Source organism: Abramis brama (genome assembly GCF_963993115.1).
Source record: "Abramis brama genome assembly, chromosome: 16".
Lineage (NCBI taxonomy): Eukaryota > Metazoa > Chordata > Actinopteri > Cypriniformes > Leuciscidae > Abramis > Abramis brama.
In genome coordinates this window covers 9,572,511-9,590,978 of record NC_139978.1, presented here as the reverse complement: position 1 = coordinate 9,590,978, position 18,468 = coordinate 9,572,511, and the positions used below count along the sequence as shown (strand labels likewise).

Genomic DNA, 18,468 nt, shown 5'->3' with positions numbered 1-18,468 from the left:
ACATTTCTTGCCTTCTTAATGTGCTCTATAAGTGCTACTACAACTACAAATCCATATTATGGCAAGAAACACTCATTTAAATAAAGAGAAAAGACAGTCCATTGTTACTTTAAGAAATTAAGGTCAATCAATGCGAAAAATTTCATGAACTTTAAATGTATCCCCAAGTGCAGTCGCCAAAAACTATCAAACACTATGAAGAACCTGGCTCTCATGAGGACCGTCCCAGGAAAGGAAGACCAAGAGCTACTACTTTTGCTGAGGATAAGTTTATTAGAATTACCAGCCTCAGAAACCACCTATTCACAGCACCTCAGATTACAGCCCACATAAAAGCTTCTCGGAGTTCATGTGGCATATTTCAACATCCACTGTTCAGAGGAGACAGGGAGTCAGGCCTGCATGGTCGAATTCTGGCAAAGAAACCATTACTTACTTTGGAAGAACAACAAGTAGAAGAGACTTGTTGGGCCAAGAATTGACATTAAATCAGTGGAAAACTGTCCTTTGGTCTGATGAGTTTTTGTTAGACGCAGAGAGGGTGAACGGATGGTTCCTGAATGTGTGGCTCCCACTGTGAAGCATGGAGGAGGAGGTGTGATGGTGTGGAGGTGCCAACAGGACAGTGACCCCCAAACACACCCTCTAGGTTATGTAAGAGCTATTTGTCCAAGGAGAGTGATGGAGTGCTGCATCAGATGACCTGGCCTCCACAACCTCCGATCTAAATCCATTTGAGATGTTTGGGATGAGTTGGACCGGAGAGTGAAGGGAAAGTACTCAACACCTCTGGGAACTGTTGAGAACTGGGATAGTTTCTGGGTTATTTAACAGAATATACATTTTTGTGGACTGTATAATTCCATTTTGTCATAATTTCAATGTCTTCAGTATTAATATACAATGTAAAAAAAAACAAAAAAAAAACACGTTGAATAAAAAGGTGTGTACAAACTTTTGAATGGTATTGTCGCAGAGTGCTTTCAGAGATGAGTCAAGGCAGGATCCATGTGCTGGGGAACTTTATTAAAATAATAACATTAACAACCAAAGTAAACACAAGAAAACCAGGGAGCAGAAAAGAGAACCTCAATGAAACATCCAACAAAGGACAACACCAGAGAGCATAAGAAACACTCTTATGAACAACAAAACTAGTCAACAATAAAAATAAAATAAAAACTACAAAGGACTACAAAACACAGTGCAGAACAGGAAATAACATAAAAGACCACACAAGACCAGAGGAACACAGGCTTGGGGTCATGACAGTATATTTGAAGGGTCATTTAACCTTTAGACAGAAAAAAAAATGTTTTAAAGTTGATGCATCAGTCTTTCATGGCTTATATAGTATGATATAGGACAAATATGGAGCTCATACTTAGGGAGGAAAAACCCCTCTATTTAGAAGGCACACAGAGGGTGTGCAGTAGAGAGTTACAAGTTGCTTTTGCGCCCCCTGGTGGTTTGGTTCGAGTTAGGCTGGTTATCCCCTCAAATCAGGTTTACATCCTAGTATTTTTATTTATTTATTTCTATTACCTAATAGAATTAGGAAATATTTATTATATTTAGAAATAGAAATAATTATTTACTTTTATTTTTAAATATGGTATTATTTAGACGTGGTTTGCAACACTTTGCATAGAATGACCCACATATCTTTACCAAACTCTCTACACCATATCTAATGTTTCTCAGGTTTTTTGAAGATCTGGAAAAGCGTCACCAAAGACACCCTGTGATTCAGGACATCAGTGATATAGTGCAGAATCATGCGACTCACCACTTTGAGCCGTATATTGTGTATTGTTCCAATGAGACTTTCCAGCAGAGAACGCTCCAGAAACTACTGTAAGTGCCAATACACGCAGTGCAATATTAAATAAACAACAGATGCTAACAAAGCGGTATAGATTGGAAAATAGTGTTTAGGTGGAATTCATTGTGGCCTGTGATGTATTTTTGTGTTTTAGGTCAAGCAACACTGCGTTTCGAGAGAGTTTGAAGCAGATTGAAGGCAGTGAAGAGTGTGGAGGTTTGCCCATGATCTCCTTCCTCATCTTACCCATGCAGAGAGTTACCCGTCTGCCACTTCTTTTGGACGTAAGAGACACATTCCTCCTGTTACCAACAGCTTGAGTTATTGGAAATTGGAATAAAATTTCACTTTGCAGGTTGTTTATGGCTAGTAAATAAACTAAAGATTGCATTATTGCAGTTAGTCTTATGGAATACATGACTGGTCAAAAGATATAAATAAGATTTTAAATGTTTTTGAAAGAAGTATTTTATGCTCACCAAGGCTGCATTTATTTGATAAGAAATACAGAAAACAAGCATGTTGTTATTTGTATTTGTAAATATTGTTACATTTTTTTTTAAAAATACGATTCCCACTTGAATATATTTTAAAAAGTTATTTTTTCCCTCTGTTGGCAAAGCTGAATTTTCCGCAGCCATCACTCCAGTCTTCAGTGTCACATGGTCCTTCAAAAACCATTCTAATGTGCTTTTTTTCTGAAATGTATTTATTATTATGGTAACACTTCATTAGTTAACATTAGTTAATGTATTAACTAACATGAACTAACAATGAGCAATACATTTGTTACTGTATTTGTTCATCTTTGTTAATGTTAGTTAATAAAAATACAGCTGTTCATTGTTTGTTCATGTTAGTTCAACAGTGCATTAACTAATGTTAACAAGATTTTAATAAAGTATTAATACATGTTGAAATGAACATCAACAAAGATTAATAAATGCTGTATTTGTGCAGTTCATTATTAGTTCATGCTAACTAATGTAGTTAACTAATGTTAACTAATGAACCTTATTGTAAAGTGTTAGTATTATTAATTTTTATCAACAGCTGCTTAATATTTTTAGGGACTGTGCTGTACTACCAATCAAAAGCTCATGAACTTTCTATTCATAAAAAAATCCTAAAAAAAAAAGTTTCACTGTTTCCCCAAAAGTATTAAACAGTAAAAACAATGTTTTCACCAATTGAGACCTTTTTAAAAATTGAGCACCAATAAAAATGTATAATAGAGCGCCAAATCCGCATTAGAATGATTTCCATCAAAGGAATAAATTACATTTTAAAACATTAAAATAGAAAAAAAAAAAAAACAGTTTTTAAAAATGGTAATAATATTTCAAAATAGTACTGTTTTTTTGATCAAATACATGTAGCTTTAGTGAGCAATTAAAAAACAATTTTATCTTAATTATTCCAAACTTAATTTACAAAAGCATGGTTTTATGAATGATTTGTTTTGCTAATGTTTTGTAAATGAGGAATCTAATTGAATGCTTTATGTATTGTATCCTTCACGTGCTGCCACAGAGAATGATTTTGTTGGAAAAGCCTGTAATAAACTGCTAGTGTTCATGTGCACTCATCTTGAAAGCAGCATAACACACTGCAGCAAACCTAGGGTACTTGTCATTTTCAAATGAGAATTTGTATTGAACTTATGTGCTATTTTGTTTGTCTTTCCATATCTACACAGACCATCTGTCAGAAAACCCCACACGATAAAGCCGAATACTATGCTGCCCGTTGGGCTTTAAAAGCTATCAGTAAGGTACGGTGCTTCTCTCTATCCATCAGCTTGGGATGTGAAAAACTACACCTTTTCAAAATGTACTAGGTGTCTGGACGTCTACTTAACAAGAGTAAAAGTTGGTTTAGAGTCATGTCCACAAGATAAATAACCGAAAGTTTTGTTGTTCCAAAACAAGTTGATATATGGTATTGTTGAAGCCACAAGTTACACAAGTACAGCTTACTTATTATATTACTTATGTTTTCATGGGGGTGAATTCAGGTTGATCGGGACACTTTTTCCCAGTCATCTCAATGGCAAAAAGTGCCCCAATCAACCTGAATTCACCCTTATATAATAAAGTTGGCAGTTACTGTTGCACTTCCAGTTGCCTAAAATATGACAGTGTTCATGAGTGTTTCTCAGAAATGATTTAGTATAACTAACTGTACTGTACTGAAGCAGTTTTTCATAGTTCTCAAACGTTTTCGCTCTTTACTCCTGTCAGTTGGTGAAGAACTGTAATGATGGAGCACGGAGGATGGAGCGGACGGAGCAGATGTACACCATCCAGAAACAGATGGAGTTTGGCAAAATCAAGGTACATGTTTGCCCAGGTGGCTGATAAAGGACACATTTAAAGAAAGCAATTCACTTTTCTGACCAAGTTGAGGCCTAGTTTTAGATATAAGGTTCTGCAGTAATGACGTATTCTTGTAGAGCATCACCCTGTTTCCCTCGACAAAAACCAAATAAGATTTTTCCATTGGCTTTTTTAGATTATTTCAGAAAATAAGGTCTGTGACTAACAAAATCTTATGATTCTTACACGTTTTGTCTTGATTATCTTCACAAATAAACACAAAGTTTATGAATTTTGAAGCACATACAATCGTCAGAAGTCAAAAGTTAAACGTAGGTTAGTATAAACGAACTACGCCACGGTCGCATGACTTCCACGTCACCATCACTTCTGACAACCTTTTCATTCTTTGTTTAAAAACATTTCCCTAAAAATTCAAGTCACCTTTATTTATATTGGCGCTTTTTACAATACTGGTTGTTTCAAAGCAGCTTTACAGTGATAACAGAATAATGCAACAGAGTTAGTTTCGGCTGTACAACAGTTCTAGAAGAAAATAGCATCATAGTCTAGCTTAAGTTATTAATTTAGTACATTTTAATATATATATATATATATATATATATAACTGATGTTATGATAACTGAGGGTATAACTGATGTATTGTATATCATAGAATAAAACGTGAATATATCTTGAGCTTGTGTTCACCACAGACCTTATTTCAAGCATTTTACCAAAAACCCATTCAAAAAACCATTGACTTCAGGACGATGGAACCTGAAGTGATCAAATGCTCTTGTTTCTGGGCTTTGTCCTTCATTCTTTTGAGATATTTTACATATAAATAATAAATAAAACCCGGTCCTTTGCAACCACTTTGACTTATTTCTGACTGAATAAATGGTAACACTATAATAAGGTTCATTAGTTAACATTAGTTAAGTACCTTAGTTAACATTCACTAAGAATCAACAATAATTCTACAGCATTTATTAATCTTAGTTAATGTTCATTTCAACATTTACTAATACATTATTAAAATGAAAAGTTGTATTTGTTAACATTAGTTAATGCACTGTGAACTAACTTGAACAAACAATGAATATCTGCATTTTTATTAACTTACATTAACAATTAACTAATACAATAACTAGTTAATGTATTAACTAACATGAACTAACAATGGGTAACATTTGTTACTGTATTAGTTAATCTTTGTTAATGCTAGTTAATAAAAATACAGCTGTTGATTGTTTGCTTTTGTTTGTTAATACATTAACTAATGTTAACTATCAAACCTTATTGTAAAGTGTTACCAAATAAATTTAACATGGAAAAAATTGATTGGTTTTATGCATCTGGAATTGATTGGATCAAAAAAAGTGAACATTACATCCCAGGTTTTTGGAAGTAAAGGGTTGGAAAAAAAAGAGTGAGATCGGAAGAAGTGGAGCAAGTAAATTGGAGTGCAAAGACAAACTCGTAAATTCAGGGATGTGTTTTAAGAAAGAAAGGATTATTTCTCGAACCTAAACTTTGAATTTAAAATCTTTGTCATACTATTTCAATAATCCTGTAGTGTGTCTCTTACACTTCATGTATGTTTTTAGCCTTTCCCGTTAGTGTCGTCATCTCGCTGGCTAAAAAAGAGTGGTGAGCTGGCTGCGTACACTGATGATCTCAGCATTTTCAGGAAGGCTTTCGGCTACAAGAGCTTCTACCTGTTCCTCTTCAATGATGTGCTCATCGTCACAAAGAAAAAGAGGTCAGACCAGTGATGCCGTACAGTCCTTTACCAAATGACAACTTTATTCAGTGTCCACTCAGTCAAACCACAGCACTCTTTTCAGTCATTAATTCTGGTGCTAACCACTTTAGAGTGTTTCTGAAGTAGTTACAGTGGCTTGGGCTGTGTTCATCAAGATGTTTACTCTGTGTCTGTGGCGACAGGAAGTTGTTCATAACATTGATGTTCACAGAATTCAAACGCGGTTAATTGACACCAGACTGCTGAATCACTCAACATTAATGCAGTAAATGTGCACAAATGTGCATTAGTTTTACTCTATTTATTTATTAAAATAGACTTTCATCTAGTCATTTCAAAATGTAAACGTATATTATCTATCAGTATTTGCCAAACTTAGACAGAACATAGCCAGCATCTCGATCCTTGCCACTTTCAGTTGGCGTACACGGTGCGATTTTTTGCTGTTTTTACGAGCTCGCAGATGATTTTTTTCACTCGGGAGAAATCGAGTGGAATCGGTGATGCTCGCATGGTCGCGGCTCGCAGCGTGTGAGAGGAATTACGAGCCGAGCCGAGCACGTTATGAGCACCTCCCCGACCTCCCGATAATTTTTAAACGTGTTTAAAAAATTCGGGGAGTCGTCGGCCCGATTTTTACCAGCTGTCCCCTATTGCTAAATCATACACAACCACGTCGATGGGGCTATACCTCAGTGGCAGCAACCAAACAGCGTGCGCATACACTGTCTCTCTCTCACACTCACACACACACACACACACACACACACACCTACCTCTCTCAAGTTTTTATGTTGAAAGGAATGGCTACTGTTCTCTAGCTGCTTTACAACAAATCATTTGCGCACACATTTCTGTCATTATATCTGAAGCTTTGCCTGCATGCAACATTGACGGTCTCCGTGTTTAGCGCGAAAGCTCACATTATTGCTGCCGGCTCGGGATAAAATTCGTGCAGGACAGTCGTGCCGTGTACCAGCTGCTTTGACGCGATTATCAGTTAAACTGACTCGCAACGTGTGCAATATCTCACGACCTCCCGAGTGTCCGAACCTGGTCCGAACTCGCACCGTGTACGCCCGCGAGTAACTTGCTTGGCTTAGAAAATTGTCATCATTTACTCGCCCTCATGTCATTCCAAACCCATAAGACTTTGGTTCATCTCTGAAACATCAGTTAATATATTATTAACAAAATCTGTAAGGTTTCTGTCCTTCCATTGAAAGTCCAAGTAACCAAAAATTGTAAGATCCTGAAAGGTCCTAAGGAGTCGTAAAGTGAATCCATGTGAATCGAGCAAGTCTTGTGAAGAGATAAGATCGCTTTAGATGATGAACAGATTTCATTTACTTTATGTGATGATGTGCTATAGCCTATGTATGTTTGCTTTTTTTTATATGTAAATAAAAGCCTAAATTAAATCTGCTGATCATACAAAGCTTTTGTACATCTCTTCACAAGACTTTGATTAATCCGTTCAATTCATATGGATTCATTTTACGCTGCAAAGTTTTGGTTACCTGCACTTTCAATGGAGGGACAGAAACCTCTCAGGTTTCATTTAAAAAATATCTGAATTTGTGTTTCGAAGATTAACCGAAGTGTTATGGGTTTGGACTGACATTAGGGAGAGTAGATGATGACAGAATTTTTACTTTTAGGTGAACTACCCCTTTAAAGTTTATTTGCAGTGATATTATGGGCTGTTAGGGTTAGGTGGTGCTGGTATGTCAGTAACACTCCGTTTTTATTTAGTGAGGAGAGTTATGTGGTGTTGGACTATGCCACTGTGGAGAAGGTGGAGGTGGAAGAGGAAATCACAGACTCCAAACTCAATCTGAAGCTGATGATGAGTCCCAACAGCGAAGGCCGTTGTGAGCAGATGATATTCGTTGCAGAAAGCAAGTTAGTTATCAATGGCTGTTTCCATCCACCTGTTTTTATGCGACTTTTGGGTTAAAGTTTTAAATATGGTGATAATCTGAAGACTCTAGAAATTTGTGCATCAAATATGACTCAAGCCTTACATGGAACTAATGTAATATCACTTAGTGAATGTGTGTGTAAGGCTATATATGCATGATTTTTTTTTTTTAAACCATATTAACCAGGTAATTATACTGAAAAAGAGTACTTTACAGTAATCCTGGTGAAAAAGTTATATAGTCTAAATATTAGATCATAATATTTTGTTTTTGCCCTATATACTTGTACTGTTAGTGTCAGATTGATTCAGATTATTCCTCTGAAATGTTTTGTAGGTTGGACAGAGCTCGATGGGTCACAGGACTCAGTGATGTCAAACAAAGCAACGGCATTGCAAATTATGGTGAGTCTGATCATTGAATGTAATTTGTCATTAAAAAAAGCCTTGCAACTTGATTTTTGTGCACATTAATTCAGTTTGGAAGCCACTTTTTGGTTAAGATAGTCATGTTAACATCTTATATATTTGACACTTAATTTTGTTTGGGGATTCCAAGATCTGCCTCAATATGAAGCTACCAAAGCCTATATGCCAAAAGCACCAGATGAGCTGAGCCTGCAGCAGGCAGAAGTGGTCATCGTTTTACAGGAAGTGGATGGTAAGCATGGTGGCTTTCTGTCATCATTTCAATCATACACCAGGCACACCATTTAACCCTCCTCCTCAAACCCTACTTTCACACGCAAACTCTGCGTCTGAAATTGCATACTCTCGAGTAGGCACTTTTTTTGAATAATTACTTTACAACCAAAAAAAAAAACACATTCCATATAGTTTAAATGTGTGCAGTACTAATGTATTCTTGACATACTACATTTGCAATGTTATCATCATGTGATCTACCAGCATCAGTTACCTTGCTTCACTGCCATTCACAAATCCTCTCCAGTGGCCTCATGGGATAAAAGTGTCTATCATATGCACACTTCAGAATCTCACCGCCTACTCTTAAGTACTGTGAGTTTGGCCATTCTTCTTTTGTCATGCAATTTATTTCGCCTACTATGCGATTTCAGATGCAGCAGTTGCATCAGAATAACAAATATGAGTTGACAACTGTGCCTCTACTCCGAGTTGTTCACATCCTCTGACTCAGTGTTAAATGCTTTTTCTTATTTGTGAGTTCCTTTAGATGGGAGTTTGCGTGTACATATGGAACAATTAAGTGAATGAGTGTGATTGGCTGTGTTGTAGGTTGGTGTCATGGAGAGCGGATGAGAGATGGCGAGAGGGGCTGGTTTCCTGCCAGCTGTGCCACTCAGATCACGAACCGCACTGCGATGGAGAACAACATACAGCGTATGGCGCGACTACGCAAGGAGACCGACGTCTGAGCGGACTGGAACATACTGTACTTCTGATACATAAACCATTAGGATCTCTGTAAACTCAACACTTGTCTAAAGTGCTTGTAATGTAGAACACTGTCAGCATGAACTGTTAGTTGACAACAAACACCACTCACACTAGAAGAACTGTTTCTGGTTTTATTTCAGCTTGCCTTTGTTAAAATTCATGTTTGGATACATAAAAAGTTATTTAAAAATGTCAAACTGACCAGATATCAAATTACTTTTAAAAACCATTTGGTGTAAAAACTTAAGACCGATTTAGAAAAACATCTGCTGTTTCCCCAAAACTTTTAGCTGTCACATAAAAAGAATGGAAAAGAAAACAGGTCTGCATAGAGTCTGCAGGCAATCGGTGGTAATCTGGTCGAAATGCATTTTTGCAAGCTTAGACGATCATATCCGTTTCTTATTGCTCAGATCTTGGATGTTGTTTCTTGACAAAACTGCAAAAGGCAAACACACACACACAAAAATAGATTAGCATGCTTGTGCTACTGGTTGATTGATTTTAGAAGTTGCTATGAGCACATGAGTGTTTGCCAGGACAGAGCAGACCGTCTGCTAAACCAAATCCACTGCATTATCATCATCTAGCCTTCCATCAATGAAAAGTGCAAACTGAAGCTGAAACACCATCCATTATGTGCAGACCCCCCACCCATCCTCTCCCACATATAATTGATGCTAATGAAACAATGTGAATCTGATCAAATGGAAATCTCATGAAAACATCCTAGTCACTTAACACGAACATACATAAATTGAAGGCTATTATTTTACAATAGACATTTTCCTGACAATCAAGCACTTTTCCTGTAAAATTATACATTTTGTAATCAGCATCAAAACCCAGTAAAACATTACCATGACATGTAAAAAAAAAAAAAAAGTCTGGGAGAAAATGTGCTCAATTGTCATGAAAATAATGGCAATGCAAGAGAAATCTTAATGCTCAAACAAATAGGCTTTATTTTCTTGTTAATTTTTTTTTCTGCATTTAGTTTTTTTTTTATTGTGGGAGTTATGTAGTCTGGACATGTTTCATGTTATTTACCAAAAAAGAAAAAGCAGCCCAAAGACTGAAAGAAAAAAAAAAAAAAAAAAAACTACTACAGAATGGAACCATGAATAGTTCACGCTAAGAAAGAGCGCTACAGTCAAAAATCACAACACACTTGATAAACAAGCATGTTAATTTACATGCAAACTTCTCATCTGAAGCAGTTAACCCACCCGGCCGGATGGTCTAGATGTTCGAGCCGGTTAATCTGCTCCGCCCTGTTCGGCTTCGGGAGCGGCTGATTTTTCGGCTGATGCATCGGCTGCCTTGCTGTCCTTGCCGTCCTGAGGCTTGGTTGTCTGGGGCCGTCTGCGGCGGTAGTTGAAGTTGCGACGGTAGCGGCGCTGACGGGGCTCCTGGCTCTGCCCACTCTCGCTCTGGTTCTCCTTGTCCTCCTCCCCTTCCCGGGGTTCCCGCACGGGCCGGGGACGTGGGGGACCCCTGCTAAAAAATTATTTATTTTTGGTTATGCTGGGAACTTGGTGTACATGAGGATCTAATGCACATTAAATTACACATGAAGCTTGAAAGACCCAACAAACCTAAAGGTTCAAATAAGAGAAATGGCCACAAAAGAAGCTGCAGTAGAGGATCAATCAGGGTCAAGTTCTCAGAGGTACATGGAGCCAAATATGAGCCATTAAAAGGGACCAGGGGCCAGTTGCATAAACGTATGCATCTGATTTTATGTATCTGACTTTGAAAAAGTTATGAGCTGTCTTTAAAGGTATCGTACACCCCAAAATAAATGATTTGGCTAATAACTCACCCTAATGTTGTTCCAAACCTGCAAGACTTGATTTTATAGCATGTTTAAGCATGTTCGCTTGATGTGGAAGAAAAAAAAAATGAAAAAAAAATGCGGTTCATTCTCGTGTTACGCAGCACGTTTGAGCTTCCATAGGAGGTTCGTTTGAGCTTCGGTTTGTATCAATGTTTATATGTTAATAAAAGCCTAAATTAAATCTGTTCAGAGTATAAAGTGATCAAGTCTCAAGTTAGTTTTACGATCTCTTCATTAACTTTTTGAAAGTATCAGTTGCGTAGCAGTCTATGGGAGGACAGAAAGCTCTCAGATTTCATTAAAAAAAAAAAGATAATTTGTGTTCTGAAGATGAACAAAAGTCTTACAGTTTTGAAATGACATGAGGATGAGTAATTAAAGGGATGGTTAACCCAAAAATTCTTTCATTAAAGAAACAATATACATAGATGACTAACTAGTAAGACTAGTCTTAGACCGCAACGGCCCCAGAACATATTCTGCCTTCACGTTATCGGAAACGTCCTACTTTCCACTTCTTAAGTCGCGATTACAGGCTTGTCTTGTTCAAGTGCTTTGTTGTTGGAAAGAATTGGAATCATGACACGAGATTTATTCCTGCCTATTTCTTGAAGAAATCTTATTAAAGCCAAAATGTACTGGACATATTAATTTTAATTCAAATGTAGCGTCCCATTCGTTGACAACCATACTAACATTCACAGTACAATCTAAATAGCTTGCTAACGATTCTAGAAATTAAGGTCAAAAACTTATTTTTCAGTTTGTAAAAGATACGATATGCTTCAAATGGTTTGTCATATGTAAATATGCACTACATAAAGATGAGATATAGTGATGTAGCTATTGGTTGTAAAAAAAAAAAAAATGTCGCAGCAATAATTCTCCCCTGCACTGTTTAAAGTTTATGGGCCGCGCTACTCAAACGTCTCAGAGTTTTCCAGTTGCAAATACAACTTGAGGGCGTTCATGTCCAATTTCACACTAGGAAACTCATGTGAAGGCAGCATTAATTTCCACTAGGGTTTGAAGTAAAAATAAATAAATGCAAACAGAAAGGCACGTTTTCAGCATTATTATACAGTACATCAACAACATAGAAAACATACAAGCGTAATTACATAAAATGCTTTTCATTTCCAAAACATTTTAATATGCAAAATGCCATGCAGACGTGAGTGATGAATAAAGCTTTTAAATTAATTATTTAAAACCGACAGTTTGGACATTAACAGAACTATACCAAACTTGCCAACTACATTTTTGCTACTGAGGTTTAAAAATCAGACTTTTGTCACTCATACTTGTGACTCAAAACTTGCAAAACTAGTCAAATTACAGTATTCAGGACAGGTTTCCTCAAATTCAGCCCTGCAGAGTTTAGTTTAAACCCAGATCAAACACCTATCTGTAGTTTTCCGGTAACTCTGAAGACCTTGATCAGCTTGCTCAGGTGTTTTTGATTAGAGTTGGATGTAAATTTTGCAGGGCAGTGGCTCTCCAGGGGAGGATTTGAGGAACTCTGAGTTAGGAGAGTTATAATCGGAATGAAACGGGGGTCTTCCCTATTGTGACGCATTTACACAATGAATGAAACTGCTTCTTGACCAAGTAAAAAAAAAAAAAAAAAAAGATATTGTTGAGTGGGACTTTTGTCCATGAGGAATTGATTGAGTCGTTGTGGTTTATTATGTGACAGGTTGTCCAGCCATCACAACAATAAACACAGAGAGGTCATTTCGATTAAAGATTATGAGGGGAAAAAGGAATAAATTTGAAAAATTTGCATGGATAAATCATTTATAATAAACACTAATATTCTATTTAATTAGAACTGTCATTTTTTACTTCATCCTTATGGAAGCTTGTTTCCGCCACTGAATAAACAAGGGTAACTGCACCTTTTTAATCTCACAATTCTGACTTCTCTCCAAATTGTGAACTATAAACTCGCAATTGCAAATTATAAAGTCAGAATTACGAGTCATAAAGTCACAATTCTATCTCCCCCCTCGCAATGGCGAGTCTCGCAATTATTTTTTTCTCAGAATTGTGGAATATAAACTCGCAATTGCTAGTTAATTGTTTTTTGTTTTTTTTTCTCACACATGCTACAGCCTCACGTCTGCAAACACAACATGCAAACCTGGGTCTGAACCTTGGTCTGAAGCCTCTGTAGTAGTTCTGCCTCATTGGTTTGTTGCCTGGGTCTGGACCACCTTGGCTCTCTTCAATTTCCCCACCCTAGAAGCCAAGAACAGCATCTCAGTCAAACAGCTTGCAACAATATTGATTTTGCAGTATTATAACTTTTCTTTGTCAGCCTACCTCTGTCATGTCCCCTCTCTGGGGTGTGTTGGAATAGGGCGGACGTCTGCCGTAACGTCTCCGCACAAAGTATGGTGGGTAGCGCCGTCTGCCGGGGTAGGTGGGTCTACGCTGCTGTTGCTCCATCTCACCCTCAGGGGGATTTTCTTCCCCTTCTCTCTTCTCCCGTACCTCTCCCTCCCCATCGCTCTGATAGTTCTCCTGGTAGTCACGAGGGGGGCCCCTCCTGCGTGGGTACCGCCTGTATCGGTTCCTGTCAGCTGCATACTTGCTACCCTGCACAGGGACGCCACCAGGGCCGGTAACATTGGCTGCCTCGGCACCCTGATAGAATGAAGACAAAATGTATATCAAATGTCTGCTAATTCAATAGACGCACATTTAGTTTGGATAATGGCCGCAGAATGGAGGAATTTCCTGTAAGTCACTCTGGAAGGGCTACTCTACTATAGTCTGAGCAGAAATGTGATATTTAATCAATATCTCCTTCATATAGTTTAAAGTAGAGAATTTAACCTTTTTTTCTGGATCCACTAAGAATTCTTCTAGCACATTTGAGGAAGTAACCCTAATGTCCCAACTATACATTCAGTCAAAATTGTTAAGTTAATTGTTATTTTAGACAAAGTCAAACTGTGAAATAAATGGAGGTATTAGAATTAAGTAGTGGACAAGCAAATGTTGTAATTTAAAAACAGTCACTTTCTTCAAAACTGCCAATCTAGTCTCTCCACATTCTTTCAACCAGCTTCTTAAGTTCACACGCATTCAAATTAATATTCTAAAGAAATTCAATTTCTGTATCCAAAACAAATTAATTTAAGGCTTTAATTCAAAATGCATTTAAGATATCCAAAGAAACTCTTGACTGATAGTGTGTGTGTGTGTGTGTGTGTGTGTGTCTGTGTGTGACCATTAATTATTCACCCCCGTGCTGTATCAAACCTGTAAGACTTTCATTCGTCTTGAAACCCAAAAAATTACGTTTTTTTTTTTTAATGAAATCTGAGAGCTTTCTGTCGCTCCACTGACAGTCCACACAACTCCCACAAAAAGTTCATGGAGATCACAAAACCAATCCATGTTTCAGCGGTTTAGTCCAAATTTCCTTTAGAGACTCATCACTTTATACAATGAACAGATTTAATTTAGGCTTTTATCCACATTGATCAACGAACATTACCAGAAGCTTATCTGAACCTGCTTGACGCGCGAGAACCTCAAACGTGCTGCGTAAAACGAAAATAATCCTTAATTCCCGTCCTCAACTTCCATTTACCACAACTGATGTGCAAGTTGATGAATGTTTATATGTAATAAAAGCCTAACTTCAATCTGTTCATCATATAAAGTGATCGTGTCTCTTCAGAATATTTTGGACTAAACCACATATGGATTAGTTTTACGATCTCTGTATGAACCTTTTTAAGCATCAAAGTGGAAGTTGTGCGGACTGTCAATGGAGGAACAGAAATCACTCAGATTTCATCAAAAAGATCCTCATTTGCGTTCCAAAGATGAACGAAAGTCTTACAGGTTTGGAACGACATATGAGAGTGAGTAATTAAGACAGAAGTTTAATTTTTGGGTTAACAAAAACTATCCCTTTAACGAATTTCATGAAAAACGTTTTGTTAGCATTTTAAACTGAATCGATTCAATTCCCAACCCTAATGTTATGCGAGGAACTATAAAGTTGAGTATTTCGGTGAAACTAAATCAACAAAGAAAACTCAAGCTCACCTTCTCCCCTTCTACGACGTCAAACTCCACAGTCTCTCCATCCCCAACGCTACGAAGATATTTCCTTGGATTGTTCTTCTTAATGGCGGTCTGGATACAAAGCAAAAGCAATCAGAAAACACATCTTCCCCCAAAGCCAAGTATGTCAATATGGTGACAATCAGAGAAAAAATAATTACCTGGTGCACAAAGACATCTTCCTTTGTGTCATTCCTGTGAAAGTTCAGAGTGAAATGTTAATAATTGAGGACAGATGGAGAAAACAAGCATGCAGAGTCGAAGAGCAAGTTAAATATTTGAATAAATAATAGCGTGCAAGTCAGGTCTAGCTTTATAAGCACATAAAGGCTGTAATAGGATTGTGGATGTTCCCTGACCCACATATTATATTAGAGAGAGTCTTTAGAGGCTGAATGTTATTTACCTGTTGATGAAACCGTAGCCGTTCCTTACATTGAACCATTTTACTGTCCCCAGGACTTTTGTTGCTACAAAGAGAAAAGAAAACCACAGACAGATTGTTTAGATAAATCCAACATGTGTCAAAAACAGTATTTTCAAGAATCAAATTACAACTGTTGACAGAAAAAGATGCATTAAACTAGCAAAGCCATTTAAAAGCAACTCTTTGCGAGTGGAGTTCATTTTGTGTCCTCTATTTATAACCTCCAACTGTCGTGCTTTTAATAGATTGTGATGCAAAAGCAGCTGCTCTTATCAGAAGAACCTCCATCACCATGAAAGGCTCTGACCCTCAGAGTTCACATTATTAACATCTTATTCAAGTTATGATGACTGACATGCCAATTACAGAATTAAGAAAATTAAGCTTCAGGCAAGAGTTTAAAGAAATAAAGACATTACAAATGGTTTAAAACAGGGGTTTTCAATCAGGGGTCGGGGCACCCCAAGGGAGACGGTGTAAAAATGTAATAAAATTAATTAAAATAAACATCTAACCGTACAGTACTATATTAAGTAGAAAGAAAATGCAATGCAACAATAGAAACATAATAGAAAAGTATGTTCCAAATATGTTTTACACATTTCATTAGCCTCATAGCATAATTGCCTAAGTCATATAAAAAAAAAAAAAAAAAAAAAAAGACAGACAGACAATTATGCTATGAGGCTAACGATTTATATTATTGATTTTTCACAGTATAAATTGTGTCTTTATACATTAAAATAAATGGATGCCTTTTAAATTTGTGGATGGGAGTCATTTGCACAAGGATATTCATATCTGGGGGCCTGTGGCATTTAAAAGATGGAAAACTCAATTTAAAAAAAATAATAATTGCTGAGGCCAAAAATGTTGCACGAGACTGGAAAAAAGGTTTGTGAGATACCCACTAGCTCTAGAAGTCTTATAAATGGAAAATTGAATAATTATTATTATTATTTTTTTTTAAATCTGTTATGACCTTGTTGGTTTTGTTTCACATTTTCCTGACAATCAATCCAAATTACCATTACCATAAATTAACAATGTGCATTAAGAAAAAATAAAAATAAAAATAAATATATATATATAAAAAAAATATATATATATATTTTTTTTACCATGAAAAGTCCATTACCATAAAAAGTCACTTTATTACAGTAATAAGAATCACCACTGATGATGATAAGAATTACAAAGAAACTCCACGGTAAAAAAAAAAAAAAAATCCAGAAAATGTGCCTAATTTTCACGAAACTGTTAAAACACAAAGAAATTGTTTTAAAATGGACTTTAAGACCATAGATCTTTGGGTGAAAGGTGTTGGTTCAATAGATTCAGTTTACACTGCAGTATATTAATAAGCACATTCATTTGCCCAATGTGTTGTTGAAGTAGGAAGTGATGCTGTTGAGATGCTAACTGCAGTTAGCACATTAGCCTCAGCCATGTGGCCGGATTGAAGCCAAACAGCCCTGAACCTCCATCCTCACTACAGGACACGATAGGCACTACGAGAAGACACTTCTATACGTTTAGTTCTAGATTTGACAAGCGATTAGCGTTTCAAGTTAAACGTTTCTGGGTTTGTATCGGCAGATCAGACAAAAGCAGCGTCCATCATCCAAACACCATGGCGGACATTTTATATCTGGTGTGGTGAGATTTATATAGATTATCATTATCCATATTACTACCGTTTTGTAATCTATACAATAAATCGTCTGTGGGATGATGGGATCTTCCGGGGACGGCGTTGATGGTGTTAATAGAGATGAGGACACGTATGCACGACGCGTCAAACGCACAACACGCACGAACAAAGGGAAAGTGAGCGAGCGCTTAACCTGGCTTACCCAAGAATCCAACCCTCAAACTAACCCATTAAGTTTAAAATCCGACGCGGCTCGGGCTGACCGCGACAATTGGACTCGTAACGTTATGTGATTTATACGAATGGTTCAAAATGATCTGGGTCATCATGTCACGCTCAAGGCCAAGCTCAAGGGTTTCATGGGCAGCCTTTATTAGTAAACATACGTAAATTTACAATAAAATTATCGTATTGGGGGTCTCTGGTGTAGTAAATAATAATGATAGTGGCTCCATCACGATAGTAGTTCTATAAAGCGAGAACCGCGTTGTGACTCTTGTTCAATTTAGTAGGCCGCGGGCTCGAGCACGCGTCATGGCGGTTATCAATTCACACGCGGATGTGTTGGAACGCGGCGCGCGAGCGAACGTTTAAACTTACTGAGACCGTTTAACGTCTAAAGTTTAACATATTTAAATCCTAATATGTATGAAATAGACTGGCAACTCCATAACAAAAACTCTAAGACAGGTAGCCACGGGTATACAGCATTACTAGTAAGTTTGTGACTGAATAACGACACCACACAGTCGCGATGAGGCCACACGCTTTCCCTAACTGAAAAATCCTTTAACGTAAAAGTGTATAAAAACTTGAAACGTCGACGCATGAAAGAAAATATATTATTTTGAAGGAACGAAAACCGTAGGGTAAAGGGCTAAGGCTTACCGATGACCTTCTTATCCCCCGCGGTAGCTGCGGCTGCCGGGCTGGACGGGCTCTCCACGTCGGCGGCAGGCTGCGGCGGCTGCTGTGTTTCGGCCTCGCTGCTCATGTTGTTTTCTTGTTGTTAAAGCCGGCGTGGCTCTCTAGTGTGTTTTTTCCCGGTGCTAGATGGTAACCTGGGCCGGCGGTGGTGGGGGCTGCTGCCTTCGGGCTCTCCGCTTTCCTTTCTCCGCTCCCGTTGCCGATCGAACTGGACGGACTGAGTAAAGATGCCGGACGATATTCTGTCACATCTCTCCACCCATTCCTCAATCCT

The 18,468-nt window shown here is 37.4% G+C and overlaps 2 protein-coding genes across 5 annotated transcripts in view; one reads left to right on the top strand and one right to left on the bottom strand.

The window, feature by feature from the left end:
* arhgef16 (Rho guanine nucleotide exchange factor (GEF) 16) overlaps positions 1-10,229 on the top strand; it is a 25,928-nt gene extending 15,699 nt beyond the window's left edge. Inside the window, exons 7-15 of the mRNA XM_084087397.1 lie at positions 1,705-1,857; positions 1,980-2,109; positions 3,525-3,599; positions 4,069-4,161; positions 5,757-5,911; positions 7,670-7,819; positions 8,176-8,243; positions 8,398-8,499; positions 9,096-10,229. Coding sequence (XP_083943523.1) covers positions 1,705-1,857; positions 1,980-2,109; positions 3,525-3,599; positions 4,069-4,161; positions 5,757-5,911; positions 7,670-7,819; positions 8,176-8,243; positions 8,398-8,499; positions 9,096-9,235 — 1,066 coding nt within the window. The 3' untranslated portion in view covers positions 9,236-10,229. The remainder of the gene's footprint in view (positions 1-1,704; positions 1,858-1,979; positions 2,110-3,524; positions 3,600-4,068; positions 4,162-5,756; positions 5,912-7,669; positions 7,820-8,175; positions 8,244-8,397; positions 8,500-9,095) is intronic.
* Positions 9,375-18,468, bottom strand: ybx1 (Y box binding protein 1). Of its 4 annotated transcripts, none has more exons than XM_084087400.1 (8): positions 18,156-18,468; positions 15,593-15,656; positions 15,348-15,381; positions 15,169-15,258; positions 13,426-13,749; positions 13,256-13,341; positions 10,487-10,757; positions 9,375-9,696 (listed from the first exon to the last, which is right to left on the bottom strand). In XM_084087400.1, exons 1-7 carry the CDS (start codon positions 18,259-18,261, stop codon positions 10,517-10,519), a joined length of 945 nt encoding a protein of 314 aa, XP_083943526.1. In that variant the 5' UTR covers positions 18,262-18,468; the 3' UTR covers positions 9,375-9,696; positions 10,487-10,516. The 4 variants fall into 4 exon arrangements, with proteins under 4 accessions (XP_083943526.1, XP_083943524.1, XP_083943525.1 ...); XM_084087398.1 differs by having other exon boundaries at positions 13,244-13,341; positions 18,156-18,460; XM_084087399.1 differs by having other exon boundaries at positions 10,487-10,754; positions 13,244-13,341; positions 18,156-18,460.

Bases quoted from the DNA above. Each gene is read 5' to 3' on its own strand.
- ybx1 (XM_084087398.1), bottom strand. From the start codon at position 18,261: ATGAGCAGCGAGGCCGAAACACAGCAGCCGCCGCAGCCTGCCGCCGAC. The intron at 15,657-18,155 runs GTAAGCCTTAGC...TTCTCTTTGTAG, and splicing joins GGGGGATAAGAAGGTCATCG to CAACAAAAGTCCTGGGGACA. The intron at 15,259-15,347 runs GTAATTATTTTT...CTTTGTATCCAG, and splicing joins AAGATGTCTTTGTGCACCAG to ACCGCCATTAAGAAGAACAA.